The sequence below is a fragment of the Melopsittacus undulatus genome, chromosome 13, assembly GCF_012275295.1.
Source record: "Melopsittacus undulatus isolate bMelUnd1 chromosome 13, bMelUnd1.mat.Z, whole genome shotgun sequence".
Classification (NCBI taxonomy): domain Eukaryota; kingdom Metazoa; phylum Chordata; class Aves; order Psittaciformes; family Psittaculidae; genus Melopsittacus; species Melopsittacus undulatus.
Window position 1 is genome coordinate 10,891,711 of NC_047539.1, and position 13,659 is coordinate 10,905,369.

Below are 13,659 nucleotides of genomic sequence, written 5' to 3' on the forward strand. Positions count from 1 at the left end.
AAAATCCCATATCTGGCTGGGTCAGCTGTTGTAACCCCATGTCATCCAAGCACCCTGTATTCATCCCCTTGCAGCAACCTGTATCTGACTTACACCATCCTGTGACTTCATGTTCAGTCAGGTTAGCCTCTGTCAGCCCATGGCAACCCAAACCCATCCTTTGTCTGCCCAGGTGGGTTTCTGCCACCTGTTTGTACCCTAATCACCTCCCAAGGGCATCTGAAGCCACCCCCCCAGCCAGCTAGGACTGGTGGCTGTGGGGGTACCCATACGTGTTGCTGAAGGAGAGCCCATGCAAGTAGCACCCAAGGGCCTTGTGCCCTTGTTACTTCAGGGGTGCTGTGAGTCCTGGCCCTCGGGGGTCACCTTGGGGTGCCCATGATGGTGGTGCTGCCAACAGGTGATGGTGGGTGTATCAGCTGCATCACCCCCAGAACTGAGCGGGGTCTGAAGTGACCGACGGCTGCCAGGTCTGCAGGCACGAATGTGTGCAGCAGCCCCGGGGGGGCGGGTTGTGCGCAGGCGCACACACCACCCCCCCTCCCCCCGCCCTCACACACGCTCACACACACACACGCACACGCACACACACACACGCACACCCTCTGCCGGCAGGGACACCTCAACACACAGGCAGACACAGGTGAACAGGCGCCCGGCGGCGGTACCAGTGCACACACGCACGCCCCATGGCACGCACACCATACACCAGCACATGTACCCAACCGCTGCATGGGCAGGCATGGCTGCAGGGGCTGGGGGGCACTGGGGATACCCCAGGCAGGAGTGTGTGGTAGGGAGGGATATTGCAGTCAGGGCTGCGGAGCAATGGGATACCCCAGGCAGGGCTGTGGGGCAGGGGGAAATACCGGTGGGTACTGCTGTGGAGCAGGGAAAGAGGGGAATACCCCAGGCAGGTGCATGGGGCAATGGGGATACCCCTGGGGTAGGGGCTGCTTGGGCGGGGATGGGATGAGAGGGGGCGGGCAAAGCAGCGCATCCCCCGACCCTGCAATCAGAGCCCCACACGCCGCGTCCCGGCTCTGTCATCCCAAATTGCCCAAAGTACAGACTGCACCGGCCCGGGGCAGTGGCCATCACCTGACTCACAGCTGAGGAAGGGGCAAATCACCCTCTTTGGGGTGCCGGCACCGGCATTCTTGTGGCGAGGAAACCCATGTCAGTGTTTACGGACAGCAATGGAGTGAGGCCAGCATCCCTGTGGGATCCTGCAGCATCTCCATCCCTCCGGCTGTAGTATCCCCCACCCCAGTGAAGCCCCTCTGCTTGTCTTCCGCAGCTGGGAAGGGGTGGGGAGTGTCACCCACAGCAGGTCCCCCAGCATGGGGAGAAGGGGGGGTGGCTGCATGGGAACAGGTTTGATCCTCATGATGTGGTGACCTTAGATGAAGCTCAGACCAAAGGGTCACGGGAGCATCACTGATTTGGTGCACCTGTGCTGCGGGAAGGACACAAGCACTGACGGGGGGGACACCTCAGTACAGGCATCCCCCATCCCTACCGTGTACCCAGCACCCCAGGATGAGCAGGAGGTGACAGCAGAAACTGCCCCAGGCGGTGTGGGGCTGTGTCCCGCTCACGTGCGCCCACAATCGGCACAGGGTTTTGGGGTGTTCCCAGTCCCCTGTGGTCTGGGCAGTGACGGCATGCTGCCCCCGGGGAGCAGGGCAGGGGCGGTAAGTGCTGCCTTGCCTGCTTATATTTCAGGCGTGGGGCTGCTGGCTCTGCCCCGGCCAGGGCACACAAGGAGCCCATTGTTGAAGTCCCTTTGGCTGCAGCGAGGAGCAGGTAAGGCGACTCCGACCATCAATGGTGGCTCTGTCTGCTGGCAGGGAGGGGATGGAGCTGAGGGTGGTGGGGGCTGTGGTCCAGCTGCTCACCCATGATGTGGTGTGCTGGGGGCCTCCCCACCCCGATGGCTTCGGATCATTGCCGCAGCATCCCCCTTCCTCTGAGCATCACCTGCAGGGGAACCCCCATGGCACCGCTCGCATCCCGTGTCCTGAGCCACGGCCGTTGTCTCCCTCATCCCTTTGACAACCACCATGGCAGCACTCGGGTGTATTTTTGCCATTCAGAGCCACTCGTTGCTCAGCAAATTGGGCTGGGCTCTGGTTTTCAAAGTGACTTCAGGTTGAAGGTCCCATCTCCTGCAGCAGTGTGCTCCCAGGGACCCCACAGCTCCTCTCCTGCCCCGCCGATCAGACTTTGCTTTCCCATAGTGGGAAACAACCTGACTCCACAGATTTGAGCTGGTCAGGGGGGTTATGTTGGGCAAGGACTCTGCTTTGGGAACGTTTGTTCTCTGGGCTGCAGGTAACTAATTCCCAGCTGCTGGCAAAGGGGGAGGGCTGATGTGAAGCTGGAGATCCTGGTGGATCGCTGCTGCTGGTGACTGTCACCCACCTTTCTGGGACCTCAAGGTAGCCGGGGCAGAGAGTCCATGTGTGGGTGCTGGGGAGTGAGTGGCTCTCGGTAAAGCATGGGTCTGAGCCAGAGCTGTGTATGGGTGAGGTGGGGATGTCCCCAAGCCTATTGGCAGGGGATAGCCCCAGAGCCCTCTCGCTGTGGGGCATCCTCTGCCCTGAGAAGGTCAGGGTGGTGCAGCTTCTGCTGTGTGCCCAGTGACCAGGTTTAATGCCTCCTCCCTGCCCGGGGATGGCCTCTCTGCCCAGCCATGGGGCTGCAGCACATCCCCATCCCAATGAAGTAGGGACCATCAGTGGAAGGCATTTCTTGAGCCACAAAGGGCTGGTGGCTGATGTGCCATGACGGGAGCTCTGTTGTCACTAAGCCCATTAGTGCGCAGTGGAGCATGGATGGGGGCTCAGAACCCCGTCATCCTACACATCCTTCTGAATGTGGGGCAGGGTGGGCATCCAGATGGCTGCTGGGGCAAGCGTTGTGTAGCAAAGGCTTGGTATGGGATGAGCACTTAGTTCTGGGGTGTAGGAGATCCCTTCTGAGCAGGAGGCTGTAGTCCATCAGGACACGTGCCTGTGCCGTGTCTCCTTGCAAGTGCCTCTGGACAAAGCTGGGGTGAATATCCTGCACAATGCATCAGGCATGGGCAGCCAGGATGGGGCTGTGGGGCTGGTGCCCGTGCGTTGATGGCCCCAATGGCTCTGTGGTGCCCAGTCCCACCAGTGCTGCATCCTCTGGTTTGGTGGGTGCTGGGGACAAGGTGCTGATGCTGGGCATGGGATGCTGCCCCAAGGGTTGGCTGTTGCCTCTGTTCCCCTCCAGGCCTGCAGCCATCTGTCCTGCTGGTGACATGGGGCTGGCTGGTGAGTGCCTCACCAGGGGACGTGGGGAAAGGAATGGGAACTGTTTCTGGGTGGCAGACACCAGTTTGCATATATGTCACGTTCTGGCTTTAATTACAGTACTGGGATGTTGAAGGGCCCTGCTGGCGCCTGCCCTGGCTCTGAGGGGGAGCAGGAGCAGCTCAGACCTTTGATGCCCTGCACGCGGGGAAGTCCCTGTCCCCACCTTGCTATTTGTCCCCAGCCCAGAGGCATGTCCCCATGTGCCTGCGGGGACAGGGCCCATGCACACCCATCCACCACGAGGGCGCGTGCCTCTTCAGCCCCAAATAATGGTTATGGCAGTGCTGGGAGGTGAAAGCCGTGCTCAGCCTCGGGCCCTGACAGGAGTGCTCCGAAACCTGCAGATTAAAGGGAGCCCTTGACCACGAGGCTCTGGCCCTGGGGTGGGAATGCTGGAATGCAAGCAATGCGGGTGCTCCAGAAGGACGGATGGATGGAGCATCCCAGTGTGGCCTGGTGCCTGGGTGGCTGCTCCAGCACAGGTCACACAGGACCCTGCCTCATCCCCACGAGTCAGGGTGGGCAGTGAGACCCGAGCATCCCCGAGTGCCTGCTCCCACTGTGCTGGGCACTGGCAACCTCACATCACTGCAGGGCATGGACCACTTGGCTCATCCCGCTGGGGCACATTGCCCAGGGAGATCCCGGTGCAGGCAGCAGCTGCTGCAAATAGCACAGCAAGTGGGTGCTATCAGTAACGGCAGTGCTCAGGAAAACCGAGATAATCTCAGGCCCTCTTATCTATTCCAGAGAACCGGGGTTAAGCTGAGCTGGTGGAACAGTGCAATGTCCGCTTTGCAGTATGTCTAGCCTCATTCTGTGTTTTTGCAGATGCTGGAGGGGCTTCAGAGAGAGCAGGGCAGGGATGTGCAGTGGGATGGTTTAAAGGAGGAGAGGTTGGGCAGTGCCAAAACATTGGTATCAGTATTGGCATCAGAATTGGCATCAGCAAAGCCTGGCCGGTGGGTATGGCTGGTTGTACCCAAATGAACCAACACAATGGGGTGCCCCATCCCTGTCAATGTTCAAGGCTGGGTTGGATGGTGCTTAAAGCAAGCTGCTGAGTGCAAGGTGTCCCTGTGGATGAGATTTAAGGTCCCTTCCAACCCAGACCATTCCACCTTAAAGCCACCTCTGTCCCTCTGCAGCCCTGACCCCTCGGGCTGGCTGTCAGCGCAGGCAGCGCAGGCAGTGCAGGCAGTGCAGGCAGAGGGGTGCTGCAGCCGTGGGTGTGTGAACGCTGGCTCGGCAGGGATGTGTTTTGGGGTCTGGACCCCCATGGCCCCGGGCAGCTCAGTCTCTCCTCTGCGGGAAGCCGGCAGCTGCTCCAACCGGTTTGTGGGTCTGGGCGGTGACACCTCCTGCCCGAGGCCTGGCGGAGGGCTGGGAGCACTGGTGCAGACGCCAAGCAACAAACAAGAGCTGCTTGTGTCCTGCCTGGGCACGGAGCCCGGCAGTGGGGCTGGGACAGCAGGGCCATGGGGGGCCGGATTGCTGCTGGAGCTGAGGGGAAACTGAGGCACGAAAGAATGAAGAGACCCTATCCAAGTGATGGGGCAGGAGGGGTTGGCAGTGATGGCAGAGACATTTCTCCTTCAGCATCCCAGGCTGAGCCCCGGTGGCTGCCGTTGGCATCTCCTGCCCACCTGTGAGCAGCAGTGGAACACGTTCCCCTGCCTGGGTGGCCTGATCCCCGTCGCTGGCATCCTTCTCCATGGGAGCAGCCGGGATATTAAGTGTCATTGCTGCAGGGAGAAATGAATGCAAGTGGAAGAATCCTGGGAAACTGGTTTTACCCCTCGGTCCGGTGCTGGCGGCAGGACGGCGGCAGTGGTGGTGCTCCTCCCTCGGCAAAGGCATATAATGCCTGCCGTGGTCCCACGGCCGGCACTGCGCTGTGGGAGGCGGGCAGGGGTGCAGGCAGCAAGCGATGGCCTCCATGGGGCTGCAGGTGCTGGGCATTGCTCTCTCCGTCATCGGCTGGTTGGCATCCATCCTCTGCTGCGCACTGCCCATGTGGAGGGAGACGGCCTTCATCGGCACCAACATTGTGGTAGCCCAGATCATCTGGGAAGGGCTGTGGATGAGCTGCGTGGTGCAGAGCACGGGACAGATGCAGTGCAAGGTCTATGACTCCATGCTGGCATTGCCGCAGGACCTGCAAGCCGCTCGTGCCATGGTGGTGGTGTCTATCATCTCGGCCATACTGGGCACCCTGCTCTCCATCACTGGTGGCAAATGCACCAACTGCGTAGAGGACGACACCGCCAAAGCCAGGGTCATGGTCCTCTCTGGCATCATCTTCATCATATCCGGCATCCTCATCCTCATCCCCATCTCTTGGTCAGCCAACAGCATCATCCAGGACTTCTACAACCCTCTGGTCACCAACTCACAGAAGCGGGACCTGGGCTCATCCCTCTACGTGGGTTGGGCAGCCTCGGCACTGCTGCTGCTGGGGGGGGGGATCCTCTGCTGCTCCTGCCCGCCCCGTGGAGAGAAGCCCTACTCTGCCAAGTTCACAGCCGCCCGCTCGCTGCCAACCAGCAACTATGTGTAGGAGCCGCTGCGCCTGCCTGGACCCGTTGCACCAGGGACCCTCCTGCCCGGGCTGGGGACCGGCGGAGAGCAGCCCCACTGCGAGGAGGGCAGACAGAGCTGCCTTTGTTCCACGGGGGATTGAAGCTGGTCCTTCAATCCCAGTTGAGTCGGGGAACAAGGAGCTCCTGCTCTGGTTGCCCACCCCGGTGGGGGTCCCGCTCCCCACGCAGCACCCAGCATCCGAGGCACCACCCGATCCCCTCCCTGGAGCATCTCCCGGTATCGGGGTGTGCCGCATGGTGACACAGCTCCCGGGGCCGGTCCTGCGGGTGGCACAGGACGCTCAATGGGTAAAACCTCCCCTGGGATGTGTCCCTCGTGGTGGGGTGATGGTGATGGTGGGACGGGAAACCTGTCCCGGTGGTCATGGGGACACGGTGGCTCTGCAGACCCCATAGGGTTTTGAGGGGCAGCAGAGGCTCTCTCCTGCTAGAACCCTGCGTTGTGGCTGACCTAGTTTTAGGGCTCGCAGTGGCTCTGCTGATGGGATTCTGGCAGCAGCTCCCTGGGGTGGGAGCGTTATTATCCTGGGAGTGGGAAGGCAGTGGCTGGGCTGGGAGAACCGGTCAGGGACTGAAGCAGGGCTGTGCACACACACAGCCCGATCCAGTCCTGTGGGGTGCACCCAGCCCCATGGTCCTGCTTGGCATTCCCCAAGTGGGGTGCTTGGGCCAGGGGTGGGTGGCTCGTGATGCCCCCTGTCCTGCTGCCCTCCATCCCTTCCCACATTAAACGGGCAGCTGCTCAGACCTCACTGTGCTTCGTTTTCTTTACCCTCTCCAAACCGGCCTTGGCGACGGTGCCATGGACCCCATCCCTCTGAGATCCCCAAATCCGCTTCCTGGAGCCTCCCACGGTGCCGACCCCTGCTGCCATCACCCACTGCTCCCCTCCTCATGTCAATGGGTGCCTCTGCAGCATAATGCCGTGGCGGTGCCGGTTGCGGCTGCCGCATGCTTGTCCCTGCAGGATGTTCCCGTTGACCAGGAAGAAGGTGATGGGCACTGGTGAGGGTGGATTGGGAAGCACTGGTACTGGGTGCCACTGGGTGCTGGGAGCACCCCGGGGCTGGCGTGGGCAACGCTGAGTGTTTTGCCTATCTCAGTTCCGGCACAGCAGGCTGTGCTGGGGTGCAGGCTTGGGAACACCTTCCATCCGCCTCGGGGGATGTTGGGATGTGGGGAGATGTTGGGATGTGGGGAGATGTTGGCTGCCTGGCTCTGGGCGTCTCATCTGGGTGTGGGGGCTGGAGGCGTCCCAGCTTCCCCATCCCTGGAATGGGAATGGTGCTGGTGGCTGGGTGGAAATGTCAGTGATGCTCCTGTGAGCATCCCTGCCAGGATCCAGAGGGGAAGAGCTTGACCTGCTGCAGGCAGGCAGGCATGCACCCCATTTTGGGTGTCTCTTGTGGTCCAGGTCCTGCTGGCTGGGGAAGGATGCCTGGGATGGCTACCTGGCCTGCCTGGAAGCTGGTCTCCCTTTCCTGGGGAGAGTGACTTTAGTTTTGGTCCAAAGGGGCTTTTGTGGACCAGCAGAGGCAAAGTTCCAGTACTGGGTATCCATCAGGATGCTGAGGGATGGAAGGTGCTGGGGAAGGAGTGGTGCTGCAATAAGGAAGGAGACGTGGGAGAAACTGAAGCTGGGATCAGGGAAAGGAGGGTGAAACCTGCCATACATGCCACAGGGTGTGCCAGGCTCAGCCGATACCCCACTGCTGCTTGGGGCTCATAAATACTCCACCGGCTGCAGCTGCCAAGTGCGGGCGCAAGCACCCATGGGCGCAGAGCGCACTTTGCCCCATGGCAGCACTGGGCCCTGCTCCATGTGGGACTGAACGAGGATTTGGGCTGAGCCAGGGCCCACAGTGTCTGTGTGTGACTGTGCTGGAGCTATCGTTGTGTCCAATGTATCCCCCCTTCCTGTACCGGCCACCTCTTACAGGGGTGATGCCTGCATGACCCTGGGCTCTGCAGCCTCTTCTGGGGCTCCTGGTGCTGCTCCCGGTGGGAAGGATTCAGGCCTGGCCTCTGACCCATTTCCAGCGCCCCAGAGAGGAAATCCCAGGTCCAAAGGGTGCTGCAGCGTGGCTGCCAAGGGCAAAGCAAAACCTGCCCCTGGACAGGGAGCAGACGCTATTGCAGTGAGGGCAGGGGCTGCCTGTGGCCCCCAGCGTGATGCTCATAGAGTCAGACAACCACAGACTGGTTTGGGTCGGAAGGGACCTTAAAGCTCATCCAGTTCCAATCCCCTGCCACAGGCAGGGCTTGCTCTGAGCCCCTGTGTCCAACCTGGCCTTGAGCACTGCCAGGGATGGGGCAGCCACAGCTGCTCTGGGCACCCTGTGCCAGCGCCTCAGCACCCTCACAGGGAACAGCTTCTTTGTAATGTCTGTTTTTATGTAATGTACCATGTCCTTGTCATGGACAGGAAGGCTGAAGCACCAGTGGTGGAGCAGGGCAGGGGCTGGGCATAGCAGGATGTGGGGTGAGAGCATGCCAGGATGGACACAATGAGCCCATCGTTCTGCTCCCTGGAAGCCATCCCCTCCCTGGCACTGGCCATGCCCTTGTCCTGGGGGAGATGGGGCAATGGCAAAGAACTGCCCTGATCTGTGGGGATATTGTATGGGCTCCATGACACATGGGGGCTCCTGCATCTCGGCCTCCTCATGATCTGAGTGCTAACTGCCACAGGTGTCCCCATATTGGGTTGCAGCGACATCCTATAGTGTCCTCATGCCATCCTGCAGCAATTCCCCATGCCCCACACATCCCCACGCTGGTCTCAGCCGTTCCCATGCAGGTGGGTATAGGATGCACCCAGCAGGGAAGCCCCTGCCTGTGGCCATTCGAGTGATGGCTGTGACTGTCCCCACAGGTGCTGATGGCAACAGTGACGATGCAGTTGGCTGGGCTGATGCTGGCTGTGCTGGGCTGGCTCGGCTCCATCCTCACCTGCGCACTGCCCATGTGGAAGGTGACGGCCTTCATCGGCTCCAACATCGTTGTGGCCCAGGTCTTCTGGGAAGGGCTGTGGATGAACTGTGTGTATGAAAGCACAGGGCAGCTGCAGTGCAAGGGCTACGATTCCCTCCTGGAGCTCACCTCCGACATGCAAGCGGCTCGTGCCTTGGTGGTCACCTCCATCTTCGTGGCCTTCTTTGCCTTCCTCACCTCCATCTCGGGAGCAGACTGCACCCGCTGCGTGGATGACAAGAGCACCAAGACCAAGATCTCTGTGGTGGCAGGTGCCACCTTTGTCCTGGCTAGCATCCTGCTCCTCATCCCTGTCTCCTGGTCTGCCAACAGCATCGTCAACCGCTTCTATAACCCCATGGTGCCTGAGGCCCTCAAGAGAGAGCTGGGAGCTGCCCTCTACATTGGATGGGCTTCCAGTGCCCTGCAGCTCTTTGGTGGGGGCATCCTGTGCTGTGCAGGACCCCCATCCCAGCAGGACCCCTACCAGAAGAAGTACAGAACCATGAAACCCTGCACCCCGATGGGCTATGCCATGAAAGACTACGTGTGAGCCACCGCACCTGGGTACCTGCCCAAGGGACAGCACCATCGCCCCCATCCTGCATACACACCCCAGCCCCTGACCATGCACTGCCTCCTCCTGCCCATCCCTATGCTGCTGCACCCTCAGCACCGTCCTTCCCATGGATGCCCTTCCCTGGCTTGCAGGTGCTCTGCTTCCCGTGGGCAATAAATATCTTGGTGCCACTGAGGCTGCCTGAGCTGGTTCTGATCAGTGCAATGCGGGGAGGACATGACAACAGTCAGGCAGAGTGCTCCCTGCAGGGAAACTGAGGCAGGGAGGGGGTGCTGAGGGACAAGAGGGGTATGGAGGGACCCCAGGCTCCCAGAGCTCCATCCTTTGGGCCCCAGACACAGGGAGGGGACCCCAGGAAAAGGCCTCCCTGGCTCCTGGCTGTCATCCCCACAGGGTCCACAGCCCCATTGCTGCAGGAACAATGTGTAGTGGCAGATAAGGGGTTTATTAAACAGCCAAGTGCAAGGATGGGGACAGCCACAACACCCAGCTGCCCAGGGGACAGTGCTGGGGACAAAGAGGGGGGAGAGGGAAGCAGGGCAGCTACCCATGAGGGGGACCCCAAGATCTGGTCGGGGGGGGTGGGGGGCAATGGGGAGGAATGACATGGGCAGCATGAGTTTGGGAGGTTGGGATGCTCTGGCTGGGAGATGGGGATAGATACAGGCACAAGAGCTTGTGTGGGGAAGGAAGTAACCTGTTCCCCAGGGCCATGGGAACCGGATGAGCAGGAACAGGTGTGGGGAACAGACAAGGGGAAAAAAGGAATATCCCAGCAAGAGATTTGGGTAAAAAGCTTCCCAAGGGAGCCGTGGAGGGGAAGAGTGGAGGCAGCATGGTGAGGGGCTTGGGAAACAGGCTGGGCAGGAGACGCTGGGCGGCTCCTCAAGTCCCTTCCAACCTTATTTCCCACCCAGACCATTAACTACAAAGCTGTAGGATGAAAATGAGAAGCTTAAGCAGCTGCTGTAGGGTGAAAGGCTGATGTGGCACTTTGAAAGGTTCTCTGGCTGGGTGTCATCTTGGCACAGCAGCTCCTGGTCTGGGTGTGGAGTTCCCCTGCACCTCAGGGTGTGCTGGGTTAACTCCTGGGGATACAAGGGTGGGAAACCACAGGACCCTCTTCCAGCAGTCCACAGGTGAAGACCACAGGGGTCTGGGGTGGGGAAGATGAAGAAGAATCCAGATTTTGACCATGAGGGCTGAGAGGTGGATATGCAGAAGACATTCCAGACTGGAGATGGTTCTGGACAGCCAGGTGGGTCTGTGAGACATCACAGTGTTGGGGACAGCACCTGAATGTCAGAGCCCAGGAGACCCTCCCCATGCTGAAAAGCAGGCAAGGTCCCCAGGGCCCAGACCTCCACGGGAGGGAGCCAGGGAAGGGAATGTGGAGACTCCCCAAAATCGCTGTCCCCCCCAGCAGCTGCCCCACTGCAGGATTGGGTTTCAGAAGGGGCCAAGTGCTCACCCCCAGCCCAGAGCCCGTTGGCTCTCAGCCCTCCTCGAGAGGGGGCACAGGGCATTTCCAATAGACATAGACCACACCAGAGATGTAGCCGGTGCCCTGCGTGCTCTCCTCCTCGGAGGTGGCCTTCTCCCAGCGCTCCACCTCCTGCGCCAGCACCTTTCGCCAGGCTCCCTGCCTCTCCAGCTCCTCCAGCACCGCCTCCAGCTCTGCCTTGTACCGCAGGTTCGAGGGGTTGCTCCTGGTTGTCAGGCACAGAAAGCCTCCTGCAGAGAGAGAGACGCTGATGCTGAGTGTTCCCCACTGGGGATGGCTCCCCTCTGAAAGGGGGAGCATGGGGAGGCAGCGAGACCCTGCCAGGCCTGTGGGCAGGGGACAGGCAGGACGCCAGTGCCACCTCCGCCTTCTGCCGCATCCCCTGCCAGCAGGCAGGGCCAGGGAGCCGCTGTAAGTCCCTGCCTGTACCCGACGGCAGGGACAAGGCCACGTCCTGGCTGTGCCCGCGGACCAGTGCCCAGCCGGGGACCAGGGACTCGTGTTCCTGTCGTGGGGTCCCGGTGGGGAGAGGACAATGGGGGACACCCCTCACCCGGTTTGGTGACACGCAACAGCTCCGGCACGGCCGCGCTCGGCACTTGCCCCTCGCCCAGAGCCCCCACCAGCGTCACGGCGTCGTAGTGCTCTGGGGGGGCAAACGTGGATCACCGTGGGCACCCTCCGGGGCAGCCCCGTCCCCACCGGTGCCGTCCCGTTACCTGCGGGGGCGGGCAGGGGCTCCCTGCCCAGGACGCACTGCCGCAGCTCCTGGTAGAGTCCCGTGCTCCGTGCCCGCTCCAGCATCCCCGCGCTGCCGTCCACGCCGTGCAGGCAGCGGAAGCCGTAGCGGTGGAGCTACGGTGAGAGGCGGCTCCGTTACCTCCCATCGCCGCCCTCCCCATCCCCATCCCCGTTCCGGCCGGTACCTCCCGTGCTACAAGCCCGGTGCCACAGGCCACGTCGAGCAGCCGCGCCTCAGCGGGCGGTGTGGGGAAGGCGAAGGCGAGCGAAGCGGCGGCCAAGTGCGGTGCCCGGTACTCCAGAGCCGCCACATCCTGCGGGACACGGCGGTCAGAGGCGAGGGGACCGGAGCTGAGCGGAGCATCCTCCCGGCCCCCGGCCCGGTACCTGCTCGTAGCGGGCGGCCCAACCATCGTACAGCCGCAAGCACTCGGGCAGCCCCACACCCCCGTGAACCGCCGCCACCCGCTCCCGCACCGCCGCCGCCAGCAGCATCCCGTGCGCCCCATTGGCCCCGCCCCCCCCCCCCCCCCCCAGCACACCATTGGCTCCGTTACCCCGCCCGCCGCACCCTATTGGCTCCGCACCCTCTGCCGTGGATACGCCCCCCGCGCTCTATTGGCTCCGTGTATCCGGCCCGGTCACGCCCCCGCTCCCCTTTGGCCGCCGCAGTCCAGCTCCGTTAGACGGAGCGGTGACCCGGGCGCGACCAAGTGCGCCGGGGGGGTCCACAAAGGGTCCCAAGCGGGGACAGCACCAGTGCCCCGGGGGTGACAGCACCAAGGGTCCTGGGGAGGCAGCACCAAGGGTCACAGGTGGATTGAGTGCAAGAGGGGATGAGCTGGGGGACATCACCGAGTGCACTGGGGGATGATGGAGTGTTTGTGGTTATGGCACCGAGTGCGCCATGGCCATCACCTGCTCCCTGAGGTGTCATCTGGCCCTGTCCCACCCCACTGCTGCTCTGTCATGGGTGGGGGTCACTGCTGTCCTGGGCAGGGTCCCTGCTCCCTGGTGCTGTGCTGTCACCTCTGTGCTGCCATCCGTGTCTTCTCCAGATGCTTGGACCTTCACCCGGTGCTGAGTGAGTGGTGACTGAGCTCCTCTGCCACCACCTGGGCCATCATGACACTGAGCAACTTTCCAGCCCCTGTGGAGGAGGACACCCACCACTGGTCCTTCATGTCCTGCTGCATCCGTCCATCTCCAGCCGCCCAACAGCTCCCGTGGGTGCTTGTCCTCCCTCCCAGGGAGAAGATGTATGGTCAGAGACAGAGGACAGGAGTGTGGACCTCGGGTTGGAAAGGGGGAGGAACATCTTGCTTAGATCAAGTTTGAGTTCTGCTCATGGGGAGCAGGACAAGAAACATCAGTGAGTGCCAACATGATGCATGGGGAGGTGGTAAGATGTCTTCTCTGGGTCATCCCATAGAATGCCTGATACAGGTGCCCAGCATTCACAACATACTGTATCCAGATGATTAAGAGAAGACGTTTGTTAGCTCTGGGGCAGACAGGATGCCAGAGGCCGTACACTCGCTGCTGAATGAGTCTCTGCCACATTGGGAGTGACTCATGTCTTCTGCTAAATCAACTGTCGATGTTCATAGTGGAGGACGAGGGACAAGCTCTTGTGTGGGGGACTCCCCTCAGCTGCTGTAACCCATTGCTTGGCTTTCGGCTTCTTCCAGGAGCGAAACCCGGCTCTGATCAATGGGGGTGCCCTGAAGGAGCCGCTGGCTCTCACCACCCTTCGGACATCCCGTTGCTGCCCCGCTGCTGTCCCCGGCAGCTGCCGCTTCACGGCCGCAGCCCTGCGGGGACCGGTCCGCGGCTCCGTGCCGGGTGCACTGCCCCTGGCCCGGCAGTGCTGCCCGGGGCCTCGAGAGGGAGCTCCGGTAACACCGC

The 13,659-nt window shown here is 61.7% G+C and overlaps 3 protein-coding genes across 6 annotated transcripts; 2 read left to right on the forward strand and 1 right to left on the reverse strand.

Moving 5' to 3' along the window:
• The first annotated feature begins 1,669 nt into the window (after nt 1-1,669).
• LOC101868057 (claudin-4-like) lies at nt 1,670-9,681 on the forward strand. Of its 4 annotated transcripts, XM_034069077.1 has the most exons (3): nt 6,813-6,945; nt 8,645-8,753; nt 8,829-9,680. In XM_034069077.1, exons 2-3 carry the CDS (start codon nt 8,748-8,750, stop codon nt 9,477-9,479), a joined length of 657 nt encoding a protein of 218 aa, XP_033924968.1. In that variant the 5' UTR covers nt 6,813-6,945; nt 8,645-8,747; the 3' UTR covers nt 9,480-9,680. The 4 variants fall into 4 exon arrangements, with proteins under 4 accessions (XP_005139683.1, XP_030898346.2, XP_033924968.1 ...); XM_005139626.4 differs by lacking the exons at nt 6,813-6,945; nt 8,645-8,753 and adding an exon at nt 1,670-1,809 and having other exon boundaries at nt 8,829-9,681; XM_031042486.2 differs by lacking the exon at nt 8,645-8,753 and having other exon boundaries at nt 6,725-6,945.
• LOC101868226 (claudin-4) lies at nt 1,842-6,700 on the forward strand. The gene has a single exon (XM_031042498.2). The coding sequence runs from the start codon at nt 5,281-5,283 to the stop codon at nt 5,908-5,910; it is 630 nt and encodes a 209-aa protein (XP_030898358.2). The 5' UTR covers nt 1,842-5,280; the 3' UTR covers nt 5,911-6,700.
• A 259-nt stretch (nt 9,682-9,940) lies between the features above and the next one.
• Nucleotides 9,941-12,250, reverse strand: METTL27 (methyltransferase like 27). Its single transcript, XM_005139628.3, has 6 exons — nt 12,139-12,250; nt 11,937-12,065; nt 11,730-11,865; nt 11,564-11,656; nt 10,978-11,240; nt 9,941-10,770 (listed from the first exon to the last, which is right to left on the reverse strand). Exons 1-5 carry the CDS (start codon nt 12,244-12,246, stop codon nt 11,002-11,004), a joined length of 705 nt encoding a protein of 234 aa, XP_005139685.2. The 5' UTR covers nt 12,247-12,250; the 3' UTR covers nt 9,941-10,770; nt 10,978-11,001.
• Nucleotides 12,251-13,659: the final 1,409 nt, after the last annotated feature.

Excerpts from the sequence above, each read along its gene's own strand:
- LOC101868226 (XM_031042498.2), top strand. The coding sequence starts at position 5,281 with ATGGCCTCCATGGGGCTGCAGGTGCTGGGCATTGCTCTCTCCGTCATC.
- LOC101868057 (XM_034069076.1), top strand. The coding sequence starts at position 8,592 with ATGGGGGCTCCTGCATCTCGGCCTCCTCATGATCTGAGTGCTAACTGC. Across the intron at positions 8,754-8,828 it reads TCTCAGCCGTTCCCATGCAG|GTGCTGATGGCAACAGTGAC; the intron begins GTGGGTATAGGA and ends CTGTCCCCACAG.
- METTL27 (XM_005139628.3), bottom strand. The coding sequence starts at position 12,246 with ATGCTGCTGGCGGCGGCGGTGCGGGAGCGGGTGGCGGCGGTTCACGGG. Across the intron at positions 11,866-11,936 it reads CCGGGCTTGTAGCACGGGAG|CTCCACCGCTACGGCTTCCG; the intron begins GTACCGGCCGGA and ends CTCTCACCGTAG. Across the intron at positions 11,657-11,729 it reads GCCCCTGCCCGCCCCCGCAG|AGCACTACGACGCCGTGACG; the intron begins GTAACGGGACGG and ends TTGCCCCCCCAG.